General features: G+C 46.8%; 2 protein-coding genes across 2 annotated transcripts in view; one reads left to right on the forward strand and one right to left on the reverse strand.

The window, feature by feature from the left end:
• The window catches only part of atp5pd (ATP synthase peripheral stalk subunit d), a 414,254-nt gene that overhangs the window by 97,276 nt on the left and 289,327 nt on the right, over positions 1–27,651 (reverse strand). The window lies entirely within an intron of this gene.
• On the forward strand, positions 1,306–27,431 carry LOC138756890 (baculoviral IAP repeat-containing protein 7-B-like). The gene is made up of 6 exons (XM_069923282.1): positions 1,306–1,798; positions 7,640–7,739; positions 14,611–14,692; positions 15,315–15,354; positions 17,567–17,769; positions 27,182–27,431. Exons 1-5 carry the CDS (start codon positions 1,306–1,308, stop codon positions 17,758–17,760), a joined length of 909 nt encoding a protein of 302 aa, XP_069779383.1. The 3' UTR covers positions 17,761–17,769; positions 27,182–27,431.

Below are 27,651 nucleotides of genomic sequence, written 5' to 3' on the forward strand. Positions count from 1 at the left end.
GTACCAGGGGTTGTAGGTCAGTTTGGTGTAAATTTGGCAACATGGGCTGAAATGGCCTGTAACTGTGCTGCATGTCTAAATTTTAAAAATAAATTAAACAGGAGAGCAGATCTCTCTGTTCTATTATCCCAGTGCAAGAAAAAAGGTGATGTGGCAATAGTGCAGCCCACCCTTTTGTAGTGTGGGAGCAGTCCCTGGCCAGCGAAGCAAGGGGAGGTTCAAAGTCTGATGGCTCTTTTTAAATTCCCTTCCACTTACCATTGTCAGCACCCCAGCTTCAGATGGCAATCCCACCCCGCATGGACTGGCAGGATTGAGAGAAGGGAAGGAGGCTCCTTCAAGGCTTTCTCCCCTTATTCCACAACCCCCCCCCCCTCATCTTCCACAATTACGCTGGCTGCAGTTGCTGAGAGAGATCTCCCCAGAGAGGAAGGGTGATCCACATTAGTAAGTGTCTCAGCGTGAACCTTGGTGCAGAGGCTGCACAACTGGAGCAGGGCAGGAGAGGATCTATGTATTGAAAGTAAAGCCTCAGCTCCTGTCTACCTCCATGACCCGATCTGTAAGTCAGGGGGAAAAGCTTGGGCTCCCAGTACAGACGACACTTAGATGTGCAATGAGGATTGTAGATAAAGTCAGCCCGCCCACCTCCCGGCCCCTGCCTCGCCCTCTGCACCTCCCTCTCCAACAGCTGCCTGCCCCCTGGGATGGTCTCCTTACCCCCAGGATGACCTGTTCCACTGTGCCTGGGCAGACAATGTCAAACCCACCTGATCACTGCTATTCAGCCTGGAAAGTTCCAATGATCTGTTTTGCTGAGTTGCTCCTACTCACACAATCCCTGCCTCTGCCTGCTGCAGGCTGATCTGCTCATCGGCCGGTGGCCTGGAACTCGTGACCTGACTGCAGACCAGAGGGCTTCATTGCCTGCCAGACTGGGAGGCATTGGGAAGAACTCAGACTGCTGAACAAGTTAGTGTTGGGGAATTCCCCGAGTTAGCAGGGCCGGGTATAAGCTAGGGCTTTACTCTGTGTGACACTATCAAAAGTAACGTTATTCCAGTGGGAAGTCCATCAAGTGAGACATTAAGGGACGAGGGATTGCATGTGTTTGATGGTAATTGCTGTAACCACAGCTGGTCAACAGAGAGCTGGAATCAGGGAGAAGTGGTTCCAAATTGGTGGAGGATGGAGGATTTGGAAGTGAGGAGGAGATCATGGCAGGAAGACAGTGTGAGTACGGTGTGTGGAGATGCTGGTGGGGGGAGAGATGGCAGGGAAGGTGCTGGTGGGGAGGAAGGGAACATGGAGGAGGGGGGTGAACAGGAAGGGATCAGCAACCTGAGGGGCTTGGAGTCGACAGGTGACCCCCATCCTGTCTCTGTGACCCAGGATGGGCCAGGCAGGGTGAGGGGAGCAGGGGTGAGTGGAACACCTCAGGGTGTGCAGCATCTCCTCACTTGCCTTCTGCAGGAATCTGGCAGGTATGATGGGGAGCCTCGCCCCCCGAGGCCGGAAGATGGGTTACTGAGGGTGGCGGAGGACAGAGAGGCCAGCTATTGTTCCCCTCCACCCACTGGCCCTGAACTCAGCAGGTCTGCTCCAAGGAGCCACAAGGCTGATCAGCTGGATGGGCAAGTCATCAGCTACCTCCAGTGGCTGGGCAATGAGGAGGTGCCGCTGCCGGTCGCCGAGGAGATGCGGGTGGAAGAGGCGAGACTGAGGAGCTTCGAGAAGTGGCCGGCTTGTGCCATCATTCAGCCAGCCAGCCTCGCCCAGGCAGGCTTCTTCTACACAGGTGAGACCGGGAAAGCTTGCAAACTTGCAGACCAGGTGGTGAATGTGGGCATTGGGTGTTGCAAGAACGAGCCTCGAGCTGATAAATACGGTTCAGTGTGGGGCTTGTGTATGTACTGGGAGAGGGTGAGCAGGCAAATTAATCCTCAGACATGGTGATCACTGGAGGGTGAGAAGCAGATGAGCAAAGGCTTCAGGTTCACAGTTTGAGGAAGCCAATAGAAGCTTGTGATGTGAGTCAATTTCATGAGGAATTAAACGGAAAAGTAACTAACTATATAATGAACTATTTGTGGGGAGTACATGGGGGGAGGGGAGGGGGCGCCGTGAACAGATTTCACATTCATTTTCAAATCAGAATTTATTGCCATGAACAAGTCAGGAAATTTGTTGTTTTGTAGCAGCCTCACAGTCCAAAACCTTACGACAATAAATAAAAATATTGCACGAAAAGTCAAAGTGAGGCAGTCATTATTCAATGGTCATTCAGGAATCTGATGGCACCGGGGAAGAAGCTGTCCCTGCACTGCTGAGTGCTTGTCTTTGGGCTCCTGTACCTCCTTCCTGATGGTAGCAGAGTGAAGAGGGCATGGCCTGGGTAATGGGGGGCAATTTTTAAAAAATTTTTTTATTTTTCACACTATGAACCATATTTACCAAAATACTCATAAACATTTCCCTCTTCAATATACACAGTGTCATTTTCTCCCTTTTCCCCCTCCCTCCTTCCCACCCCCCTCCCCACCCACCCACTCAACATTCAACATATACAATAAACCCATTAAACAATGTCATCACACAATGAAAATAAACAAGAAAATTGTGTCATCTACTTTTACATACTGGGTCAGTTCCTTTCGTCGTCTTCTCATTCTGTCATTTTAGGGGGTGGAGGTCCGCGGTAGGACCTCTCTGTTGTGTTCCATGTACGGTTCCCAAACTTGTTCGAATACTGTGATGTTATTTCTTAAATTATATGTAATTTTTTCCAGTGGAATACATTTATTCACTTCTATGTACCATTGCTATATTCTCAGGCTATCTTCTAATTTCCAGGTTGACATTATACATTTTTTTGCTACAGCTAAGGCTATCATAATAAATCTTTTTTGTGCTCCATCCAAATCGAGGTCAAGTTCTTTACTTCTTATATTACTTAGAAGAAAGATCTCTGGATTTTTTGGTTTGTTGCTTTTTGTGATTTTATTTAATATCTGATTTAGATCTTCCCAAAACTTTTCCACTTTCTCACATGCCCAAATTGCATGTACTGTTCCCGTTTCCTTCTTACAGCGAAAACATCTATTTGATACTGTTGGGTCCCATTTATTTAACTTTTGGGGCGTGGTGTATAGCCTGTGTAACCAATTATATTGTATCATGCGTAACCTCGTGTTTATTGTATTTCTCATAGTTCTGGAGCATAGCTTTTCCCATGTTTCATTCTTTATCTTTATGTTTAGATCTTGTTCCCATTTTTGTTTAGGTTTACAGATTGTTTCCTCGTTCTCTTTCTCTTGCAGCTTGATGTACATGTTTGTTATAAATCTTTTAATTATCATTGTGTCTGTAATCACATATTCAAAATTGCAGCCTCAGACTGCTTCCCAATTTGTCCTTCAAGTAGGTTTTCAGTTGGTGGTATGCAAACATTGTACCGTGAGTTATACCATATTTGTCCTTCATTTGTTCAAAAGATAATAATTTATTTCCCGAAAAACAATTTTCTATTCTTTTTTCTCCCATTCTCTAAAGGAAAGGTTATCTATTGTGAAGAGGATTAGTTGATTTTGCGTCAATATTAATTTTGGCAGTCGATAATTTGTTTTTTTCCTTTCTACGTGAATCTTCTTCCAAATGTTGAGCAGATGGTGCAGTACTGGTGAATTCCCATGTTGCACCAGCTTTTCATATAGTATATGTTCAGGTACCTTCTCCCCTATTTTATCTCACTCTAATCTGGTCTAATCTGGTTTTTCCCTTGTTTGATAAAAATCTGATAGCTATCTTAATTATGCTACATTTAGAAGTGGCTGTCTCGTGAAGTCATGAATGGTGACATTACAAATGGGATGATAAACTATCAAACGAGGTGTGCTGAAGGTGAAGCATAGTGAATGAAACCGGTGGGGAATGGGTAACTCGGCACAGTGTGGGTTAGAGGTCAGGGAGGGGTGAGGGCACACAGGAGAGTGGTCAGTGAGGGGTGAGGTAACGGGAATGGTCACTGAGGAGTGAGGTCACGGGAATGGTCACTGAGGGGTGAGGTCACGGGAATGGTCACTGAGGGGTGAGGTCACGGGAATGGTCACTGAGGGGTGAGGTCATGGGAATGGTCACTGAGGGGTGAGGTCACAGAGTGATCACTGAGGGGTGAGGTCACTTGGAGTATTCAGTGAGGAATGAGGTCACTCGGGAGTGGTGAGTGAGAGGTGAGGTCACAAGGGGTGATCAGTAAGGGATGAGGTTATGCGAGTGGTCAATGAGGGATGGGGTCACTCGGGGGAGTGGTCAGTGAGGGGTGAGGTGGCTGTGGAAGTTCATGATTTCAGTTTCTGTGCACATCGGGGTTTACAGTTCGTGAAGTGTTCAGTGCACATTCTCACAGCACCACGGCCCAGGTTGGAATCTGTTGTTGTCCTTAATGAGTTTGTACATTTTCGATGTGACCACATGGGGTTCACCCAAGTCCTCCCGTTTCCTCCCACATTCCGGAGACGTATGGGATGTGTCAATTAATTGATCTTCTGGCTGTATGAGGGGATTGTGGGCTCCTTGGGTGGTCAGACCCTTTCCTGTGCTGAATGGATAATCTGTCGCTGCCCCCTCAGTAATTGAAACCAGTGGTCCAGCAGAAATGTTGGTCAACACTCCTAAAAAGCTGAGAGAGGTTGGGTCACAAGGCAGTGTTTCGACCCAAAATTGTTTCTGAATGAGATTCACAGGGTGGACTTGAGTCAAAGTTCAAAAGGTAAAGAGGTGACTGAACTCACCAGCTTCTTAAGGGACCGTTCCCGAATGTGGCTGTTAAGCTTTCTTCCTCTGTTGGTTCCACTGCCTCTTCTACTGCATCTGGTGCTCCCAACGTCTCCTTTTCTACTTTGGTAAGTCAGGCTGGTCCTCTGCTCTGGAAGGTTAGATTGCATGGGATCCATGGGGAGATGGCCAAATGAGGAGAAAATTTGCTCCAATTGGAGAGCAAGGGTAAAGGTGAAAGATGGTTTAGTGGGGCTAACTGCAGAGCTCAAGAAACACAGCTTACCAGAGAAGTGTCAACGACCAACTGGTTTTATTTTAAACAATCATAAAGGGGAATGATGTCAACATGGCTCATAAAAGGGAGTGAAGGTATCACATTGCAGAGTCATTGTCTGTCTGGCAATATGCCAGCAGGGAAGCAATGCGCTCCGTCAACCTTTGTAGATCTGCAAAAGCGGGCTTCTCCTGGGCAAAGAAGGGGAGCCCACCCCGTTCTGTGCCAGCCGCTCATTGCAGCGATTCTGCCTGCCCAGCTGTGCAGCCACTCGGTCCACCACAATGGTTTCTCAGTCTGGAGGCCTGCGAATGGTGGTGATACCCAGGGTTCGGTGCTGGGCTCATTGCTGTTTGCCATCCAGATCAAGAATTCAGCTTGAATCATAAATGGCAGGTAGACAGGGTTGTAAAGAAAGCTTTTGGCATCTTAGCCTTTATAAATCAAAGTATTGAGTACAGGAGTTGGGATGTTATGTTGAAGTTGTATAAGACATTTGTGACAGTATATAGATATGTTTTTGGGAGATAAATTGGGGCAGGTTTGTTAGTGTAAGTCACATACAAACACTTTAAAATAGTTTTAAAATACTTGAGCAAATTGCAGTGGGACTAGGTCCACAAGTTAATTCTGGCCATGACCAACCTTCCATACCATTTCATCACAGTACATGTGAGTGCTACTGGGCGATAGTCGTTGAGGCAGCCTGTTGCAGAGACTGGTCGGGATGTAGAGCACCAGGAGGGGGAGACTCAGGCTTGGGGGGGAGACTCAGGCTTGGGGGGGAGACTCAGGCTTGGGGGGGGAGACTCAGGCTTGGGGGGGGAGACTCAGGCTTGGGGGGGGAAGACTCAGGCTTGGGGGGGGGACTCAGGCTTGGGGGGTCCTCCTGAACCTCAGCAGGATGGGGAGGGGTGCTACGATGGGGTGTGAGGGGGTATGGGATGGCAAGTGATGAGGGGAAGTTGTGACGGCTTTCCGGGGAGCACGAGGTGGAGCAAAGGGGAGGTGATTGTGGGGGGGGAGGGGTGAATGGGAGAGTGAAGATCCTAGGCTCCTGTGCATCAGTTGGGATGACACCAGTGAGTGAAGCTCTCCATGCGCCACTGGGATCTCTGTGCGGTTCCTCCCAGGGTCAGAGGTCTGCCCTGCAGACACGTGGAGTGACTGTGGACTGGATCAAAGAATCGGCAGTCAGGTTGGAACTCCAGAGCAGATGCAATCTCACTAGCTCGCCACTCAGCCTTGGATCACCTGGACAACAGTAGCACAAACATCGGGCTGCTCTCCACTGACTGCAGCTCAGTTTTCGACACCATCATCCCCTCAGTACTGGTCAGCAAGTTTTAAAGCTGCATTCCCCCGCCTCTCCCCCTGTAACTGGATCCTTGACTTTCTCATCGGAAGACCACAGTCAGTACGAATCGGAAACAACGTCTCCTCACAGATGATCAACCCAGGTACAGCCCAAGGATGCGTGCTCAGCCCACTGCTCTACTCCCTACACTCATGACTGTGTGGCCAGGGCACAATTCAAATGCCATCGACAACTTTGCCAATGGTTTTCGGCAGAATTACAGTCGGCAATGGGGTTGGGGGGTGGGAGGAATAGATCGGCTCCTTGAATGGGTGTCACAACAACAATCTTACACTCAACGTTAGCAAAACCAAGGAGATAATTGTGGACTTCAGGAGGACACAAACCAGTTTTCATCCAGGTCAGCAGGGGAGAGGGTCAAGAGCTTCAAATTTCAACATCTCCAAAGATCGGTCCTGGGACCTCCGTGTCGAGGAGATCACGAGGAGGGCTGGCCAGTAGCTATACTTTGTGAGGAGTTTGAAGAGATTTGGTGGTCACCAAAGGCTCTTGCAAATCTCTGCAGGTGTACTGTGCATTACAGGACAGGAAAAAAAAACTCCAGAGGGCTGTTAACTCGGCCAGCGCCATCACGGGCACCAGTCTTCGCTCCATCGAGGATATCTACAAGAGGCAGTGTCTCAAGAAAGCAGCCTCCATCCTCAAAGACCTTCACCACCCAGGCCATGCCTTCTTCACTCTGCTACCATCAGCAAGGAGGTCCAGGAGTCTGAAGACGAGCACCCAGCGGCACAGGGACGGCTTCTTCCCCTCCACTTCACCATCAGATTTTTGACTAGAAAATGAACCACAGACACTTCCTCACTTTCATTTATTTTACACTAATTTATTTTAATGTAATTTATAGCAATATTTGTACCTGTGACGCTGCCGCAAACAATGAATTTTGTGATGTTCATGACCATAAATTCTAATTTTAACTGTAGCCCCACCTATCCTTGGAACATGGGACCCCCTGCCAACACTGGGAGAGCACACAAACTCCTTACAGACAACGTGGGATTCGAACCCGGGTCACTGGCGCTGTGATAATGTTATGCTGACCGTGACTCCCACTCATGTTTGCTTGTGGCCCACTTTTGCGGGCGAGCCCTTATTCTCCAGCTGGGCTCTGCCTCTCTGCTCGCCCACTGGCCCATAGCTGGAGCATCGGGGTCCCAATGAGGGCAGACTCTCTCCTGGAGGTTACTGCTGGATTCTCTGTCTGACAGGTCACTTGGATAACGTCAAGTGCTTTCACTGTGATGGACAACTCAGAAACTGGGAGCTGGGTGATGACCCCTGGATGGAGCATGCAAAATGGTTTCCACGGTAACGTTGGCAGATTGGGTGGATACGAGTGTTTCTAGAATGTACTGCTTCAGCATGTGTCTGCCTGTGCGTCTGAGTGGCACATCAGGTCGTGTGATCATCAATATGCCGTTTGTACCAGAACCTATGCCACCTCTTGTCTGTTCCACAACTGTCCCACAGGCCATCAATCTCCTCGTCGCTGCAGCCTGGGATAATTCACAGCATTCAATTGTTATGCCACCTTTGGGGTGTTGGTGGAATCTGAAGTCCACACAGTCAGGGGGAGCAGGCAAACTCCACACAGGTAGTGCCTGGGGTTGGGATAGAACTCAGGTCTCTTGAGCTGTCAGGGAGCAGTTCTATCATGGTTACCATGGCGATTACCACCGGTCTTTGGTGATCAGCTTTCCTTATTGCCCCTCCCAAATCATGGGGAATCTCTGCACGGCCCCCACCCTTCCACCTCTCACGTTGGACCACTGAACACCTGCAGAAGGATGGGATGTCCATAGAACATTTTAGCACAGAAGCAAGCCCTTTCGATCCTTCTAGTCTGTGCTGAACCATTTTTCTGCTTAGTCTCACTGACCTGCACCCAGTTCCTACCCCTCCTATCCACGGACTTGTCCAGTTCCTCTTGCTTGTTAAAATTGAGCCTGCATTCACCATTTCAGCTGGCAGATCGTTCCATACTCCCTCCACTCTCTGTGTGAAGAAGTTCCCCCTAAACTTTTCCCCTTTCACCCATGAGCTCTGGTTTGTATCTCACTGACCCTCAGTGGAAAAACCCAACATACATTTACTGTCTATACCCATCATAATTTTAAATGCCTCTATCAAATCTCCCCTTCGCTCCAGGGAATAAAGTCCTCACCTGTTTAACCTTTCCCTGTGACTCAGTTCCTGAAGTTCAGGCAACATCCTAGTAAATCTCCTCTGCACTCTTTCTATCTTATAGATATCTTTCCTGGTTAGATGTCCAAAACTGTACACAATACTCCTGGTCAGCACAGACATGATGGGCTGAAGGGCTTGTTCCTGAGCATTCCTGCTCTATAAACTCACTAGGTGCTGGTGTGAAGATCAGAATATGAGATAGAACCCACAGAAAATAGTCAGGTCACTATTCATTTAGAAATAGAAAGAAGTCGAACCAATCAACTGTAACACTGGTGGTTCGCGATTCCTTGCCCCCCACCCTGCCCCTCCCCACAACCCCTTCCCACTCCCCACTCTGCCCAGGACACTGCATTGACCTGCCACAGCCCCGCTCTATTCACTGAATCACCCATCCACAGCTGCATCACTCCCCTTCTCTAGCGAGGGACGTTGCTCTGTCCATCCTCACGAGCAGCCTCTCCTGCACTTCTTTTCTCACTGCAAACCAAGTCATTGGGCCTCCCGCGTTATCACCTAGATCGTCAAAGTGGACAACAAGCAGCAAAAGTCCCAGCGCCGTTCACCACTCTGCGCCGGTCCCCAGTGCACCAATCCCCAGAGCACACTGATCCTAGCGCTATCCTCAATCATATGGTACTCCCATCCTCATTGCAGACAGTCTCTGTGCAGTACCAAGGGTCGCAGATGTCCAGAGTGCAGTACACAAAACTCGAAAGACTGTACAACAGGCTTTATTCCAGTGAAAGTCTGAACACCAGTTCAAGCCCTGGTGGTCTCCATGTGACTGGCTCAGGAGGGGCCAGCTCAGGTTTATATTCAGGTCGGCTGATTGACAGCTGGACAGGTGGAGTCAGCCCCTTTAGTGGTCTAACTGCAGGTACAGAGATCACCCCCCGCCCCCCACCCGCCCCTGCAATAGGCTGGTTGTCGTATCACCACATAGAGACAAAAACAAGCTCTACCATCGATCTCTGTTTCAATACAAAGTTGAATTTTGTTTTAATCCAATTTGCTAACGTGCTTTTGTATCCATGGTCTTGGACCTTCTGGTTCAATTTCCTACATGGATCGTTGTCAAAGGCCTTGGTGAAGTCCACGTGAACATCAATAAATTCTCTTCCTCCTTTAAAGAGCTGAATAAATTGAGAGAAACCAGATTCCTCACCATGGAATCTGCGATGATTCCCCTGAACAATCCCCACCTTTCCAAGGTCAGATAATCCTTTCCCACTGACATTAGACTCGATGGTTGATATTTACCTGCTCACAGAGAATTGTTTTTTTTAATTTAAATTTAGACGTACAGCGCAGTAACAGGCCATTTCGGCCCACGAGCCCATGCCGCCCAATTAACCCACACTCCCGGTATATATCAAACAGTGGAAAGAAACCGGATCCCCCCAGGGAGAATGTATAAACTCCTTACAGACAGTGCGGGATTTGAACCCCGGTCCCGATCACTGGCGCTGTAATGGCATTGCACTAACCGCTACACTAATGAAAATAGGAAGGACAAAGTCAAAGACGCATGCAGCAGTGAAACAGGCTCTTCGGCCCAACCTCTCCATGATGAGCATGTGGCCCATCTAAGCTCATCCCTATGGAACCCTCTTTGGCTATTCTTCCTCAAACTCTTTGCAATCCACCTACTGGTCCAAATGGCCTCGAACTGGCATCATCAATCTTCTCCCTTCAACTCTACCACTGCCTCTGGCAGCTGGATCCACATACCCACCTCCCTCAGGATGAAGAAGGTGCCCCTCATGTCCCTATTAAATCTTCCCCCCACCCCCCCCACCTTATATTCCTGCCTTCTGGTTTTATAGAACACTACAGCACAGTTCAGGACCTTCAGCCCACTATGTTGTGTCAGACCATGTAAACTGACTGCAGCAATCTAATTCTTCCCTACCTTACACCCATAACCCTCAAATCCATGTGCCAATCTGAGAGTCTTTTAAATATCTCTAATGTACCAGCATCCACCATCACCCCTGTGGTGCATTCCAGGTACCCATCGCTCACTGAGTAAAAACCTACCTCTGACATTTCCTCCACTCACCTTAAACAGATGCTTTCGAGCTTTTGCTTTAGTTGCCCTAGGAAAAAGGTGCTGGCAGTTCACCCTATCTGAGCCTATCTCAACCTTGTAGACCTCTCGATCTTCGTGGCTCCAAAGAGAAAAGGCTTTGCTCTGTCAATCTTGCTTCATGTTCTCCAATCCAGGCAACAACCTGTTAAATCTCCTCTGCACCATCTCCAAAGGATCAACGTCTTCCTGTAATGAGGTGACCAAAACCGAACGCAATACTCTGCATGGTCTAACCAGAGTTTTGTGGAGCTGCAACATGACCTCACGGCTCCTGAACTCTATCCCCAATTAATCAAGGCCAACACACAATCTTAACCACCCTCTCCACATGCTCAGAAATATCTGCTCCTCCAATGTTCAGTATCCTGCCATTAACCACATAATCTGCCTTCAGGTTCAACCTTCACTTCACACTGGTCTTGATCGAACTCTGTCACTTCCCCACTCAACTCTGCATTCCGTCTGTACCCTGGTGTAACCTACACAACCTTCTGCACCATCCCCAACAATTTCAACCATTGTATCAGCCTCAAACTTACCGGCCACCCCTTCATTCCTTCATCCAAGTTCTTTATCAAATCAGAAAGAGCGGGGGGGGTCTCTGCACAGCCCCACTAAACAATGAAATCACGTATTGTGTCTCGAGACCGCTAATCACCGATCTCGAGCCATGACAGATTCCATCTACTACTCTCATACCACCCCCCACCACCCCCGCCTTCTGGAGCTGAGCCAATTCCAGATCCAACAGCCAAGGTTCTATGGACCCCATTGCATCATGACTTCTTGATTGAGCCTTCCATGGGCGACCTTATCCAATGTCTCCACCATCTAACCTTCATTAATTTCCTTTGAAACCTCTATACTTCTCTCAGGGCTTATAAATCCTGTCCCCAAGAATCCTCTTCAGTTGTTTGCCTGTCTCTGACGTAGTCTATAATTACTAGTCTATAATTACACTAGTCTATAATTACATTTGCCATTCTCCAATCCTGTGGGCAGGGAGGATGCAAAGATCATTGCCAATGGCCCAGCAATCTCTTCCCTCACTTCCTATCATAACCCGGAGTACATCCTGTCTGATCTGGGGACTTATCTATCTGAATATTTTTAAGAGGATCCAGCCCTTCCTCTTTCTTGACCTCCACATTGTCCATCCTGTTCTAGGTTGATCTCATATATATTGAGGGTCCCCCCTGCAGGCCGAACACTGAAGCAAAGCATTTATTCAAGACCTCCAGACACATTCCCCCCTTTACCCCCCAATTGGTCTGACCCACATTCTCACATGCTTCTGTTCTTCATGTAGGTGTAGAAAGCCTCAGGGTTTTCCTTAATCTACTTGTCAAGGTCTTCTCATGTCCCCTTCTAAGTCTCCTAAGTCCTTTCTTAAGCTCCTTTCTGGCTACCATATAATTCTCGAGCCCTTCCTGACATTTGCTTCCTAAACCTTGAGTACGGTTCCTCCTCCTTTCTGACCAGATGTCTCACCTCTCTTGTCAACCATCGTTCCTATTTCTAAATTACTCTCCCTTCTTCCTGCCTAATCCCATCGTAATTAGCCCTTCCCAAATTGAACACCACCACCACTCTGTCTACTTTTATCCTTGACCGTAGCCATGCTGAAGCTCAGGGAGCTGTGCTCACTATCACCAAAATGCACACCCACTGAGAGGTCTATCACCTGACCACGTTCATTACCCAGTACTAGAAAGGCCCTTCCTCCATGCGGCTGGTCCAGGAATCCTCCTGGACAAATCCTGCCCCTTTGCACTGAAGGGGTGCCAGGAAATATCAGGGAAGTTGGTCTCCCACAATAGCAACCATGTTGCTTTTTGCACCTTTCCAAAATCTGCCTCCTAATGAGTGTATTGAGGGAGCCTATTGGCTACCTGCAATAGAGTGACCTTCCTGTTCTGACTTCCATCCACACTGACTCAGTGGGCAATCCCTCCAAACATCCCCCCTTCCTGTGATACTATCCCTGATTAGCAACCCCCACCTCTTTTACCTCGTTCCTATCCCTTTTGAAGTGTCGAAATCCCAGAACTTTCATCGGCCAGTCCTGTCCTTATGCCATCCAAGTCTCTGTCATTGACACAGCCTTGTAACTCTGAGCGCTGATCCATGCTTGAAGGTCATCACTTTTATTCCTAATACTCTTCACACTGAAGTGAACACATTTACAATCCATCCAACACTGCAATAATGCTCCATCCTTCCTCAGTCTCACTTCATTATAACATCTGCCTTTTCACCCACTGCTCCATTGTCTGACCCAACGCTCTGGTTCCCACCCCCCACCTCGCTAGTTTGAACTCTCCCCAACAGCTCCAGCAAAAACCTGCCCGCAGGGATATTGGTCCCTCTCCCGTTCAGGTATAACTCGTCCGTTCTTTGTACGGGTCAGACCTTCCCCAGAGGAGATCCCAATCATCCTCAAACCTGAACCCTTGCCCCAACTCCTCAGCCACTCATTCATCTGCCATAACTTCCAGCGCGAGCCACGGGCAGCAGCCCAGAGATGACCACCCTTGAGGCCCTGCTCTTCAGCTTCCTTTCTAACTCCCTATGTTCAGCCTTTCAGGACCTCGTCCCTTTTCCTATCTATGTTATTGGTACCAATGTGTACCATGGCATCTGGCTGCTTCACCCTCTCCCTGAAGAATTCTATGGACTTTGGCACCTGGGCAGCAACGTACCATTGAGCCTCAATCCCTTCTACAGAGTCTCCCATCTATTCTTTTCACCAATGAATCCTCTATCACTACTTCTCTCCTCCCTTTCCCTCTAAATCACAGAGCCTCCGAGGTGTGACTGCCTCCCTATAACACTTGTCCATCACTTCCTCTACCTCCCAATGATCCCAAGTTCATCCAGCTTCAGTTCCCTCACTCTGTCCATGCGGAGCTGCAGCAGGAAGCACCTCTCACAGGGAGAGTCATCGGGGACACTTACGTGGTCCCAGATTTCCCACATTCTACAGGAGTAGCAAAACCCTGCCCGGGCTGCCATTCCCACTGCGCAGATTGTACAACAAGGAAAGGCTTTACATGCCCTAACTTCCGCCTTCTTACAGAACCCTTTTTCCCTGAAGGCCTCTGGCATCTGCACCACCTCCTCAGCCTGTGCTCGCCAGAGCCTCTCGAGCCAAAGCCTTCCAGTTTCCAAGCCACTGAACCAACCTACCTATAAATCTGCTGCTCCTCACTGTGTCTGACACCCTGGATGATGATTTCACCTGAGAGGCTGCCCTCCGAATTACACCTTGAGGGGGTGTCCGCAGGGGTTCCTACGCTGACCCCTCTACCTGGTGGTCTCAATGTTCACCATTACTTGTGGGGTGTCCATCTCACTGATCCTGCTCTAGACAATGTCCTCTGCATCAAGGATGCTCTGGAGGGAGCCTGTCCATGGCTCCAGCTCCACACTGTGGTCAGTCCAGACTGGAGACATTACCAGGGACACCATACATCTCCATGACTGCCCACACATTGGAGTAGGAGTATTCCATGGGTCCGGGTTCTCTCGCCATAGGTGGCCCAACATGGGGACTCAGGAAGTCGGCTTCACTTGATGCTCTGCCATCACACGGGAAGATAGATTGAGGTTCACGCTTCTCCAGACACTCGCTGGCCATTTGCTCACCCCTTATCTGATTCTTTGTTATCCCCTCCAGCCAACCCCATAAGACCCTCATCACTGACATCCCCCTCCCCACTTCACCCACCATCCCTCCCTCACCAACCCTCTTGCCGACCCCCCCCCTAGTTGGCCCTGGCCAAATGGCCTCATTGACCTCCCCCCCCCCTCCCCGGTTAAACACCCTCACTGACCTCCCCTTTCGAATATCTAGTTTGCTTTCTCCAAATGGTATTTTCCGTCCTGTTTCAACAGCTGTCAGTACGTACTCCAGATCAAAGGGAGGGATTATGTTGACAGAATCCAGGAATTGAATTCCGGTATCTCAGAGGCGATGGTGAGAATCTTTGCAATTGTGAGGATTTAATCTGATTAGTTATGTCTACGTACATAACTCTGCATGTGTGCAGCTGTGTTTTAAAGCCACAATATTGTGTTTCGCACGTCTCCAAGTGTGTGTGTCTGTCAGCTTCTGCATGTGACTGTCAGTGTGTGAATTTCAGTGTGTATGCCTGTGTCTGTCAGTGTGCGCGTGTCTGTCAGTGTGTGTGTTTCAGTGTGTTCTGTATCTGTCAGTGTGCTCATATGTCTGTCAATGTGTATGTCTGTCAGTGTGTGTGTGTTTATCAGCATGTGTCTATGTGTCAGTCAGTGTGTGTTGTGTCAGTATGTGCGTAAGTGTCTGTGTGTGTGTCTGTCAGTGTGTGCACGTCAGTATGTGTGTGTATGAGAGTGAGAGAGAAGATGGGGATATCTTTAAGTGATTGCGGTGTGCGCCTGGCGTGTTGTGCCAAATGCAGGCAAACGGGACTTGCTTTGGCAGAGCCCTTGTTCAGCATGGGGGAGTTGGCCCAAAGGGTGTGTTTCTCTGTCATTAATCCTATGTGTTGTTCAGGATGTATGCACATGTAGGGGCAGATGTGGCGTACAAGGTAACTAACTCGTCTGTTTTCTTGTAGATCCAGGGCAGCTCTGCATCAAGAACAACAAACAGCCAAGGTGTGTCTTCACAAAGTTACTTTTGAAATGCCAAGTTATGAGGTTATCTCCCCAGTCTCGGTGTATCACAGTGAGGAGGTCACAGATGATGGCTTGTCTTGTGTTCCATCAGGATGTTTGTTTCCTGTTTCCTGACCATTCCCAAATGTCAGCCCCCGCGAACTGCTCTGGCCCACAACAAGATCATTTCCCCGGGCCATCCCCATATCCTATAAGTTCTCCAATCTCCATTGCAGTTGTGAATGAACAGAGCGTGTAGGTTAAATATTTCCAAAGGTCCGCCATCCTCCAAATGAAGACATTTCTCATTTCTTCTTTTATTCACTTTGCCTGCTCAAGATTACAGTAGCTGTGGCTTTTGTTTCTCTGTCGAAAGCTCTGATGTTGATCACATCACTGCCAGAGGATTGGAGGATCAGAGTATCTAACTGCAATTATACAACTACTTTCATGAGACCTCAGGGCTTTTGACAGAGAAACAAAAGCCACAGCTGCCGTAATCTTGAGCAGGCAAAGTGAATAAAAGTAATAAGTGGGTCCAACACCCCATCACCTTTTTCCCCCTCCTCAGCTTCTTGCCCCCTTCATAGAGAATATATCTCCCACCCCTCCCCCCCTTTCATCTTTTGTTTCATGAAAGATTCCTGACCTGAAACACTGATGGACCAATTCTCTCCATGGGTGCTGCCTGACTGCTAAGTCCCTCTAGGGAACTTGCTGTTGGATCTTAGATCTCACTGACTGCTGAATGCCTTCACATTTTTCTCCATTAAGATCACAAGATATAGGAGTGGAATGAGACCATTCGGCCCATCGAGTCCCTCATCTTGGCTGATTTACTATCCCTTTCAACATTCTCCTGCCCTTGATTCCTCTCCTTATCAAGAATGTATCTCCCTCTGACTTCAATATCCCCAATGACTTGGCCTCCACAGGGGTCTGCGGCAACAAATGCCACAAGTTAACCACCCTCTGGGCAAAGAAACTCCCCCTCTTCTCTGCTCGAAAGTTGCACCCCAATGTTGGTGTCAACTCATTCAGCCCTTTGAACCAAATACTCTTGGACTCGGTTTGATGTCGTTACCCGTTCTGAAAACATTACATTTGGTCCTCAAACCAAATCCTTGATGAAGATTTTGAAGATGGTCACTGAGTCAGACAGCATTGAAGTAGCCCATGAAGTAGCCCATGAAGTAGCCCATGAAGTAGCCCATGAAGTAGCCCATGAAGTAGCCCATGAAGTAGCCCATGAAGTAGCCCATGAACTTGCCCATGAACTTGTTCATGAACTTGTCCATGCCTACATCTCTCAGCCCTTCCCAGCTACAGTATATGATCCACTGTTACGAACCCAGAGGAACCCAAAACCCAGCAGCAATAGATATTCACCAAGACAAATGGTCACTTAAACAAAAGTTGCTTCTAATTTTCTTTAAACATGAAAACAGAATCACACTTTAACTTATCACTATTGACTTAACTAACCTAACTTAACCCTCTTCTAATTCTAAGCATGCAAGTTCAGAAAAGTTCTTTGATTCACAGTCCAATCTCACTTCTCCAAGTACACTGGTTGGAGGCAATTCTTATACTGTGCACAGAATTTAACATTTATAAACTTTGGTGCCTGAATTGTTACCACTCAAGAAGTTCTTGTCGGTTTTCAGAGAGAGATTCGTTGTTCCAGGTCACCACTCCTTTTTAATCAGCCATTTCAGTGTCTTGCTGAAGAAACTTGCCCCCTCAGGGTTCTCCAGATGATAACCTCTTTCTTTCAGATCACCACAGAGTTCATTTCTGTTTCACTTATTCCAAGTGAAACATTAGACAGCCAGTCCTCTCCTCTTGCATGAACCACAAGGGCTTTGACCAGGCTGAACTAAGCACTCACAACCCATCTTCCAAATGGGGTTTTCCACAAGCTTGCCAGCTTGTCCTGTTCCAGTCCCAACTGCTGCTGCTGATTGGATGATGGCCAACTCCTACTTCTTGAGGGGTCTCTTTTCCACCAGCTTCCCACCCACCCCCTTCCCTTCCCTCTCCTCTCACTTCTCAGCCTTTTTCTCCTCTACCCTCCCAGGTCTCTTGGGAGTTCCAACCATCAGTCAAGTTCAGCTACAGGGCATATCAGATGCTCGCCCACCGTCACATTGAAGGTGATGGCATTTCATCATCATAAGCTTGTCTGAAGGTACCTTTCGTATCTTGACAGGCATGAGGGCTGCAGCACAGCTACTTCTGCTGAAGAGGGAACGCACCTGTAAAGTCTGCATGGACAAAGAGGTCGGCGTTGTCTTTTTACCCTGTGGCCACCTGGTTGCGTGTAGAGACTGTACTTCGAAAATCCAGAACTGCCCGATATGTCGAACTCTCATCAGAGGAAGTGTCAGGACCTTCATGTCCTAAAAGCCCCAGGTAAAAGGGTCCAGAGACACGAAGAAAATGGAACCAGACTGATGGGGGAGCTTCAGTGGGTCAGGAGGGGGTGGGGGGGGGGAATGTTTCTGCTTTGAGTCGAGGAGTGAAAATAGATGGCAGGGGAAGGAGGGGAGCCTGTGGCTGATGGGTGGGTGGATCGAAGGGTGGGGCTGCATTCCGAACGGGCTTTGTGAAGCATAGAGCAAGGCCAATGAAAGAGAGAAGGGCTCAGCTTGGAATTTATTCCAGAGAGTGAAGCTGGGCAGGTGGGAAGGGAATCAGTAGCGGTGAACGTTTTGTGACAATGATGGAAAGTCGATTTGTTCTGGAAAATTAATGGGGATTCACGTTCTAAACTGCAGTGGGCAAGCGTAACTCAGAGACTTGGCAAATCAGGCCATGCCAAGTCTCTCAGTGGTGTAGCTGAGGGAGGCACAAGATTCAATGTGTTCGAACAGGGACTCCATGTTCTGTGAAAGGATGAGGTTCACAGTCTCACCGAAAGAATGAAATCCTCTCCCAATTTGCAGGCCTGATGTCCTTGAGGTGATGAGAGGGATTTGAGAGAGGGGTGAGGGGGATCTGAGGGAGGGGTGAGGGGGATCTGAGGGAGGGGTGAGGGGGATCTGAGGGAGGGGTGAGGGGGATCTGAGGGAGGGGTGAGGGGGATCTGAGGGAGGGGTGAGGGGGATCTGAGGGAGGGGTGAGGGGGATCTGAGGGAGGGGTGAGGGAATCTGGAGGGGTGAGGGGGATCTCAGGGAGGGGTGAGGGAATCTGAAGGAGGGGTGAGGGGATCTGAGAGAGGGGTGAGGGTATTTAAGAGAGGGGTGAGGGGATCTGAGGGAGGCGTGAGGGCAATCTGAGGGAGGGGTGAGGGGATCTGAGGGAGGGGTGAGAGGCAATCTGAGGGAGGGGTGAGGGGGATCTGGGAGGGGTAGGGGGAATCTGAGGAAGGGGTGAGGGGATCTGAGGGAGGGGTGAGGGGGAATCTGAGGGAGGAGTGAGGGCAATCTGAGGGAGGGGTGAGGGGATCTGAGGGATGTTTTTGAACAGTGGGAGGAAACCAGAGCCCCTGGGGGAAACAGCAGCGTCTGTTTCCCAGAGCAGAAATAACGAACACCAGAGGACATGTGTACAAAGTGAAGGTAAGGGAGTTTAGGGGAGACGTCAAGGGTAAGTTTTTTTACACAGTGAGTTGTGGGGGCCTGGACTACCTACCCGGGGATGAAGGTGGAGGCTGAAACATTAGGGGCATTTGAGTCACTTGGAGAGACGCATGACTGGAAGAAAATAGAGGGTTACAGGGTAGGGAGTGTTTAGTATTTTTAAAAGGAATATATGGGTTAGCACAACATCAAGAGCTGAAGGGCCTGGTTTGTGCTATAGTGTTCTATCTAAACAATGGAAAAATAAGAGGAGAGTTGGCTGTGGATGATTGGGAAAACCATTGAACAGTATCAGTGATACTGATTAGTGTGTAAAGAACATGGAACATTACAACACAGTAAGGACCCTTCGGCCCAGGGCATTGTGCTGACCCATGTAAACGTGCTGACCCATGTAAACCTACTCCCCCATCATTCTAACCTATCCCAATCTCACAGTCTCTCGTTCTATTTTGTTTACATCCAAGTGTACACACACACACACACACACTCACACACACACACACACACACACACACACACACACACACACACACACACACACACACACACACACACACACACACACACACACACACACACACACACACATCTTTCATTGTCCATACTGTCCCAGGCTCCAGCACCACCCCTGCAATGCCCAAATTTTTGAATAAAAACTCTTAAGGCACTACCTTGCAAGACAAATACATGTTGTTTCCAATCATACTTGACTGTAAAAGTTAAATATGGAATGATCCAGAGATAGAACATTTGAGAATTGGGAGCTTCTTGGAACTCTACATAGAACAGCAAAATAGAATTCAGAATCAGGATTTATTGTCATGAACAAGTTATGAAATTCACTGTTTTGCAACAGCCTCACAGAGCAAACGTCCACATAAACCACCTTACAACAATAAATTAAAATACTGCACAAAAGGTCAAAGTAAGGCAGTGTCTTTGATTCATTGATCATTCAGGAATCTGATGGCAGTGGGGAAGAAGCTGTCCTTGTGCCACCGAGTTCTTGTTTTTGGCCTCCTATACCTCCTTCCCAATAGTAGCAGAGTGAAGAGGGCCTGGCCTGGGTGGTGGGAGTCTTTGAGGATAGAGGTTGCTTTTTTAAGACCCTGCCTCAACGTCCTTGATGGAGTGAGGTCTGGTGCCTGTAATGTCGCAGGATGAGTTAACAACCCTCTGAAGTTAATTCTTGTCCTGAGAGTTGGCACCTCTGTACCAGGCAGTGATGCAACTGGCCAGAATGTTCTCCACGCTACACCTGTAGAAGTTTATGGAACGTCTTCAGTGACTTACTGAAGACTTTGAATATGTTTAGATTAGCAGAAAACATAAAAAGGGCAAGGTAGGCTTCCAGAAATTCAAGAAGGAAAAATTAGGGCACTAGTGAGCCCTTAAAGACAGAGACATTAGAATTTATGTCAAGGAATAAGGAAATGGCAGAAGATCAAACAATTTATTTCCCTGCGTTCATTTTTTTTGGAATATTTGATTTTTTATTTTCAAAGAATCAAAGATTCAGACAATACACTTTCTTACAACACTAATGTATAACATACAGAGTCTGTCATTACCCTCCCCTCCCCCCATGCTCCAATACAACTGAGAATCAAGTTATATAACTTATACAAATACAAAAAGCACAAATGCTGGCGAGGTGAACGATCCTTGTGAAAAAATGAAAAATTCCCTTTCCCTCGACCTGTGTAAGCCTGGCTTCAGGCCCTCACTTGGAATATGGAATACATTGTAGAGGTAAACCTATTCACATTCCCCCTTCTATTTAGAATCTCCATGTCACTGCACATGGGCAGGATCATAGATAGTCCCAATTTGTCCCTTTAAAAAGATCAGTTGCAGATAGCAGAAGAATGTTCTACTAGACATAACCGCATTTGTTTCTCAACTGCTCGAATGACCTGAGCTGCCCTCGCTTGTAACAATCCTTGATACACCTGACCCCCTTCTGGCATCAGGTGTCCAGGATTTTATTGTCCTGAGTCATGGGTCAAGGGCAGTTTGGGAGATACCCCACCTTCATTCCAATACATTTATTTATTCTTTGCCATGTCTGAAGTACAAGCTTTAGTGTGGGGCTATCCATTTCCTTTTAAATTAATGTTGTGTCCCATTTATATATAAACTTTACTGCTATCATGTCACTGACCTCATGTAGTCGAATTTGTGCCTGTGGGGTTGGGGGAGGGGAAGTCCCTCCCTCAAAGAACGAGGCAATAAACCTTGCCTGGTCTGCTCATGCCCAGTAATAATTTTTGAAATCTGGCAATTTTAAACCCCCCCAGTTTGTAATCCCAAGTCAACTTTGCCTGGAGATTCTAGCCACTTTACTGTCCCACAGGAATTTTCTGACACATCCGTTGAGCATGCCTTGGCATCACCTTCATTTTAACACAAATGTTATGGGCAAAGTTCTCCATCTACTGAGGTCCTCCTCAATCTTCTGAAGCACAAGGAGATAATTGAGTTTGTATTTTGCAGAAATCCTTGTCTCCGTTAACCCCAGATAATTTATGCCTTCTTGTGGCCATTTGAATTGACTTCCAGGGTTGGCATTGTCTATAATCCCCTTTGTCATAGGCATAATTTCACATATCCAGATTTATCTTATACCCAGAAATCTTCCCATAATCCTCCAGCATGGTCCTCAGCTTGGCCAATGACTGCCCGGGATCCGTCAAATACACTAACATATCATTGAGAAATAGATTGATTTTGGTTTCCTCCTGGCCCACTTTGAACCCTTTTATGTCTGAATCCCATTGATTTGCTTCTGCCAACAGCTCAGTGGCCAGTATGAACAGCACTGGGGACAGTGGACAGCCCTGCCTACTGGAAACATTGGAGATATTTGCCCATTTGTAATAACTTTAGCTTGGGGTTTAATAATAAAGTGTCTTAACCCAATTAATAAATGTTTGTCCCAATCCAAATTTCTCCAGTGCCTTGAACAGGAAGTCCCACTCCAATCTACCAAAGGCTTTCTCTGCATCCAGAGCTATAGCATGCCTGGATCCACCCTTGACTGTGCCAGATGTTCTATATTAAGCAATCTAGCTATGTTGTCTGCTGATTGCTTCCTTTGTGCAAATCCAACTTTGGCTGGATCTGTTAATTTCAGCAGATATTCTGCTAACCTATTAGCTAAAGCGTTTGCTACGATTTTGTAATCTTCATTCAATAATGAGATGGGCATATAGGAGGAGGAGTCAATGGGTCCCTGTCTTTTCTCATGATCATCATGATGATTGCTGTTGAGAAAGACTTCAAGTGGGTATGTGTCTCTGCCACATAAGAAGGAGCATGAAGAGATCTTTGAACTCTTCATAAAAACCACAGGGAAACCATCCTCCCCTGGTGATTTATCAGCCTGCAAAGAGCTCAGGGTTTTTTCAATCTCTTCTCTAGAGAAGAGGGTATTCAGCCTCTCACGATCCTCCTGATCCAAATTTTGTAGTTCAAATGTAAGCAAGAAATCATCTATTTTTGCGGGGTCCCCCCGACTCTGATTTATACAGCTTTTTATAGAACTTTCTAAATGTTTTGTTTATTTCCTTTGGTTTATGTGAAATCTTGCCTTCCCCACTTTTGATCACATTGATTGTTTTTGAGACCTCTTCTACCATCACCCACCAGGACAAGATTTTATGGGCCCTCTCCGCCAGCTCATAATACTATTGTCTAGATCTTAAGATCAACTTTTCTCATCTTATGTTTGCAGTGTATTATATTTGAGCTTTTTATTCATTAAATTCCTGTATTTTTCTTCTGAACCTAATCTTTGATAATCTTTTTCCAATTGGGCTATTTCCTGTTCCAAGTTGCTAATCTCCTTCATTTCCCCCTTTTTGATATCTTTGGTATATCTAATTATCTGGCCCCTTAAATAAGCCTTCAGTGTGTCCCATATTAGGAAGTTATTATCAGTAGAGGGACAGTTTATCTCACAGAGCAATTCTATCTGAGTTCTAACGGAGCTACAAAATTCCAGTTTTCCCAACAGCAACAAGTTAAGGTGCCAACTATATGCCATGGCCTGCTTATCTTGCTTTATAATGGACAGTCAAGGGTGCATGGTCAGACAATAGTTGACCCATGTACTTGGTCTTCACTGTTCTACCTTCCAATTGGGTTGATTCCAAAAATAAATCAATTCTGGTGTGGGAATTGTGTTGTCTTGAGTAAAAGGAATAATCTACCATATTGGATTCTGCCTTATTCAGACATCTATTTAATCTGGCTCTTTCATAAAGACCTGGGTAGACATGGCCACATTAGCCTTTGTTATTTTCTTTGCTGACTTGTCCATGACTGGATTCAGACAAAAATGAAATCCCCTCCAATCAAAATATTCCCACACCCCTCTGTTACCTTCAAGAATATGTCTTGTATAAATTGTTCATCTTCAAAATTCAGGGCATATGTATTCACAAGTGTCCATAATTTGGAGTATATTTGACAATGCATCATCATAATTCTCCCGGCCGGATTAGTAACCATATTCTGGACCATCACTAGAACATTCTTCCCTGTCAGGAGAGCCACTCCTGACCGGCCCACCCACCCCCTCTTTAACTTTATATGTTCTTGATTTTTAAGGTGGGTTTTCTGTAAAATAATATATCGGCCTGCACTTTTTTAAGGTGCCAAAACTCTTTTTTGCTTTATTTGTCCGTTCATCCCATTCACATTGAAACTTACAAATTTAATTGTTTTTTCCATTACCCCAGAGCCCTTCCATCATTTTCCTCCTTTTCCCCTGATACTTGTCTTCTATGCTCCTTATCTGCCGCAGATCTCTGGTGCAGGCAGCCGTGCTCCAAACAAGACATAAACAAACTTAAAAAAAACAAAAACCAACAATTCATTAAAAAAAACAAAAATACCCTCAAATAACCCCCCCTTCTCTTCTCCCCTCATAGTCTACCCCTTCCCTTCCCACTGCCAATGCCCGAGATATTGGTGCCAACTCCCCTGCCATTTTGAGGTGTTGTATATTGCACCCATCTACCTCTTACGCTATTCCCTCCCCTCTTACTTTGAGCTCCCTGTATTAATTCTTCATTTAACTTGGTCATATTTAAACAATAACACAGTAAAAATATTCCCCTCTATATTCATGGCATTTACAGTACATACAGTCAATCCTTCCATTGATTTCCCCTTATTTATATTTAATCCCAAGATGGTGGCAGGATGTCCATTGCCTCCTCAGGGTCTGTAAAGAATTTTTTTCTCTCCTCCTGCCCTTATTACTTTCAGAGTTGCTGGGTGAAGGAGGGTACATTCAATTCCTTTTTGTGTAAGATTATTTTTTTTAACCAGTTGAATTCTCTCCTGCACCTTAATAGTACCGCACTGATGTCCGGTTAAAAGGGAATATTCACTCCTTCATGTACTGCCGGACCCCCTCTTTTCTTCGCTCCCAAAGCCATCACCCATAATATTCGCTCTTTGTCCTGGTAGCGAGGGATTCTAACCAGAACGGAGCAGGGTCATTGATTTGGACCAGGGTGGGGGTGAGAGAGACCGGTGGACTCCTTCTATTTCTAAATCTTCCCCAATTTTTTCCCTCCCCAGCACCTCTGGGATCCATTTTTTATAAGAACCCCACTGGGTCTCTCCCCTCCATACCCTCCTTCACCCCCACAATCTTGATATTATTCCTCCTGCTGCAATTCTCCAATAGGTCTATCTTTTCCCAAATGTTCTCACCCACCCATTTTATTCTCACTCTTATCCAACCTTTCCTCCACCCTCTCAATTCTTTCCTCTGTTTCTGTCACCTTTTTTGTCAAGTTATCTAGTCTCTCCTGTATCACCCCCTAGCCTGCCACCAGTGTTTTCAATGTTCTCTTTATCTGGCCAATGGCCACCATTATATCCCTGGTATTACATATATATCGAGCCCTCTACCTCCTTTCTTTTCTGTTCTTCTCTGTTCAATGTCCTTCTATTTCCCTGTTCTTCTTCCTCTTCTCATTCTTCCTCTTCCTTCTCACTCTCCAACATTGAGTCTTCTGACCTTCCTTCCATCCCCCTAATCCTGAAGCCTCTCTGGCCTTGCCACTTCTGTCTCCTGCCAGGCCCGACGTCTCGAACTCCCGATGGTACTCTGAGATCGGCCTCCTCTTGACCCTTGGGGTGAGACGGCCTTACCTGGCCTGTAGCATTTCTTTTTCCATTGCTGCCACTGCCGTCACTGTCCCGGGCCGGTTCCCTTATCCGTGGGCCTCCTCGCTATTCATGCCCAACGGCGCTCCTGCCGCTCTGCTCCATCGACCTCAAGTCAGCCCCGCTAGGGCTGCCCTTACTCACCGCTCCAGGTGAATTCTCATCCCAATGGGGACACATTGTGGTCCCGACTCTGCCGCTGTCGTTGGCCTTGAGGAAGGCCCCACAGTCGGGCTCTTCTTCCCAACCATGAGGTGAGTCCTTTCCGTTCTTAATTTTCTCCATTCTTTCTAAAATCAATGTCTTGGCCTCCTTTCCCATTCTTTCTCGACTTTTTATTTCTTCTTGTGCTAATATTATAAGAAGGGAGATCTTCTTATTTTATCTGTCTTTTATTCTTTACTATCTGGGGTGCTCTAGAATCCTTCTATTGCACCTCTACTGCCATCTTGGATCCCCATGCCCCCCCTCCCTTTGCCTCTGTTCATTAGGGGAAACAAAAGCTGCCAGGTGCTCCAGAGAACTAAGGGCCTGGCAAGAAAAGGATCAAGTTTATTATTATCTGACTGTACTTATGGAACCAGATGAAGCAGTGTTTCTCCAGACCAAGGATCACACACATGCACATTCAATACACAGCATATAATAATCACATACTGTGTATATGTGTGTATATATGTAAAGGAATTATGTAAAATAAATAAATATTTGGGGATGATTAGCTCGGTTACAGGACACCGTTCATCAATCTTGCAGCCTGTGGGAAGAAGCTATTTCCCAGCCTGACAGTCCTGATTTTGATGCTCCTGTGCCTCCTTCTTGATGGTTGTGGGCAGCAAGGTTAGCGTAAGCAGTTAGTGCAACTGTTATAGCACCGTTGTCCTGGATTCCAATCTGCCGCTGTTTCTAAATACTTTGTGCATTCTTCCTGTGCCAGTGTGGGTTTCCTCTGGGTGCTCCAGTTTCCTCCCACCCTTCAAAATGTACGAGGTTGTAGGCTAATTGGGTGGCATAGGCATGTTGGCCAGAAGGGCCTGTTCAACTTTAAAGATGGAAAGGGCCCCCATGTATCAATGATGAGGCTAAGAAGGCCTTCCACCTACACTTACTAATGACATGAGATGGGGTGGAAAGTGAGTTGGGAGGAGAATGGAGCAAGGCTTCAGGGGTATGGACAAGATGAATGGGCGAAATGCTTTCTGTCCTACGGGAACCCAGGTCAGTGCTCTAACCCCAATTCCACATAGTTCCCCTTATGAGGGAAGGATGGGGTGAAAAGTGGGAGGGAGAGGGGGAACTGAGTGCAGTGTTTAGGAGGAGGAGGGGTGTGTACAGTGTGTAGGGATAGGGCTATGGGGGAAAGGCAGGGGTATGAGGAACGAAATAGGAACAAGGCATTAGCTCTCATAATTACTGAGGAGTTTTAACAGAATTGTTTATTTTCACACTTGCTGAGATAATGAAATACTTTGTTTAAAAAAAACCAAAAGTGTAGAGAATACAGTTACAAAGAATAAAAATCATTTAACAGTTCAAGAGCATAATCATTTTCATAATGAGATGTCCGTTCAAGACTTTGATAACAGTTGGAAAGAAATTGTCCTAGAACCTGGGGGTATATTTTCAAACTTGTGATTCTTCTGTCTGTCAGAATAGTGGGTGGGGGGAGGAAGAAGTGTGTGTGAATAGGTGGATTTTAATATCTTTTAATATCTTGTCACAACACTGGAACTGCTACAAAAGAATCGAGTAATGTTGTCTCTGCAATGGACAATAAGATTCTGTGAGTGCTGTTGAATAAGAAAGTCAGCAGATGCCGGGGCCGAATGCAATGCACAGACGTGCTGGAGAAACTCAGCAGGTCGTGAAGCATCCACAGGAAATGAAGGGTGACCAACGTCTTGGGCCTGGGCCCTTCGACACCTACGTTCTGTGGATGCTGCAAAGTTACCAGCAAGGCCGATCTCAGTGTGAACAGCCCTTAATGTTTTTAATTACAGATGTTTTCGTTCTTAAGGTTTATTAATGATTTCTCATTCACAATTTGCAGATTTTCCAAAGCTGAGCAAGACTTTTCCCTGAGGCTCAAAGAATAACCTCAATGGACAAATGAAGATGCTGACTCCAAATTCACAGAGGATCTTCCCTATATCGTGAAAACATATGGTATTATCAGGCCCAGACATGTGGGCCTGCTCTCAGATACTGCACCAAACCCTTAGCAGTGGAAACGATCCCACCCACCAGGGATACTGAAGACTGTATAACAAATAAAAATTCAATGGGAAGAATGATTGAAATTCTGTGCATTATTTTAATTCCATGGACATACATATTTTTTGGTTTTTTTGAATATTTTAATTTTGTTGTCAATCAAGAATCAACCATCACAAATACATAGAATAAATGAAAAGGAATCATTGATACAGGTTGTCCAAAGTTCAAAACAACCCCATCCCTCCTCCTCCCCCAAACAAAAATGCCTTGATAGGAAAAAGAAAATAGAAAGGAAAAGACAGA

Source organism: Narcine bancroftii, chromosome 3 (genome assembly GCF_036971445.1).
Source record: "Narcine bancroftii isolate sNarBan1 chromosome 3, sNarBan1.hap1, whole genome shotgun sequence".
Taxonomy (NCBI): domain Eukaryota; kingdom Metazoa; phylum Chordata; class Chondrichthyes; order Torpediniformes; family Narcinidae; genus Narcine; species Narcine bancroftii.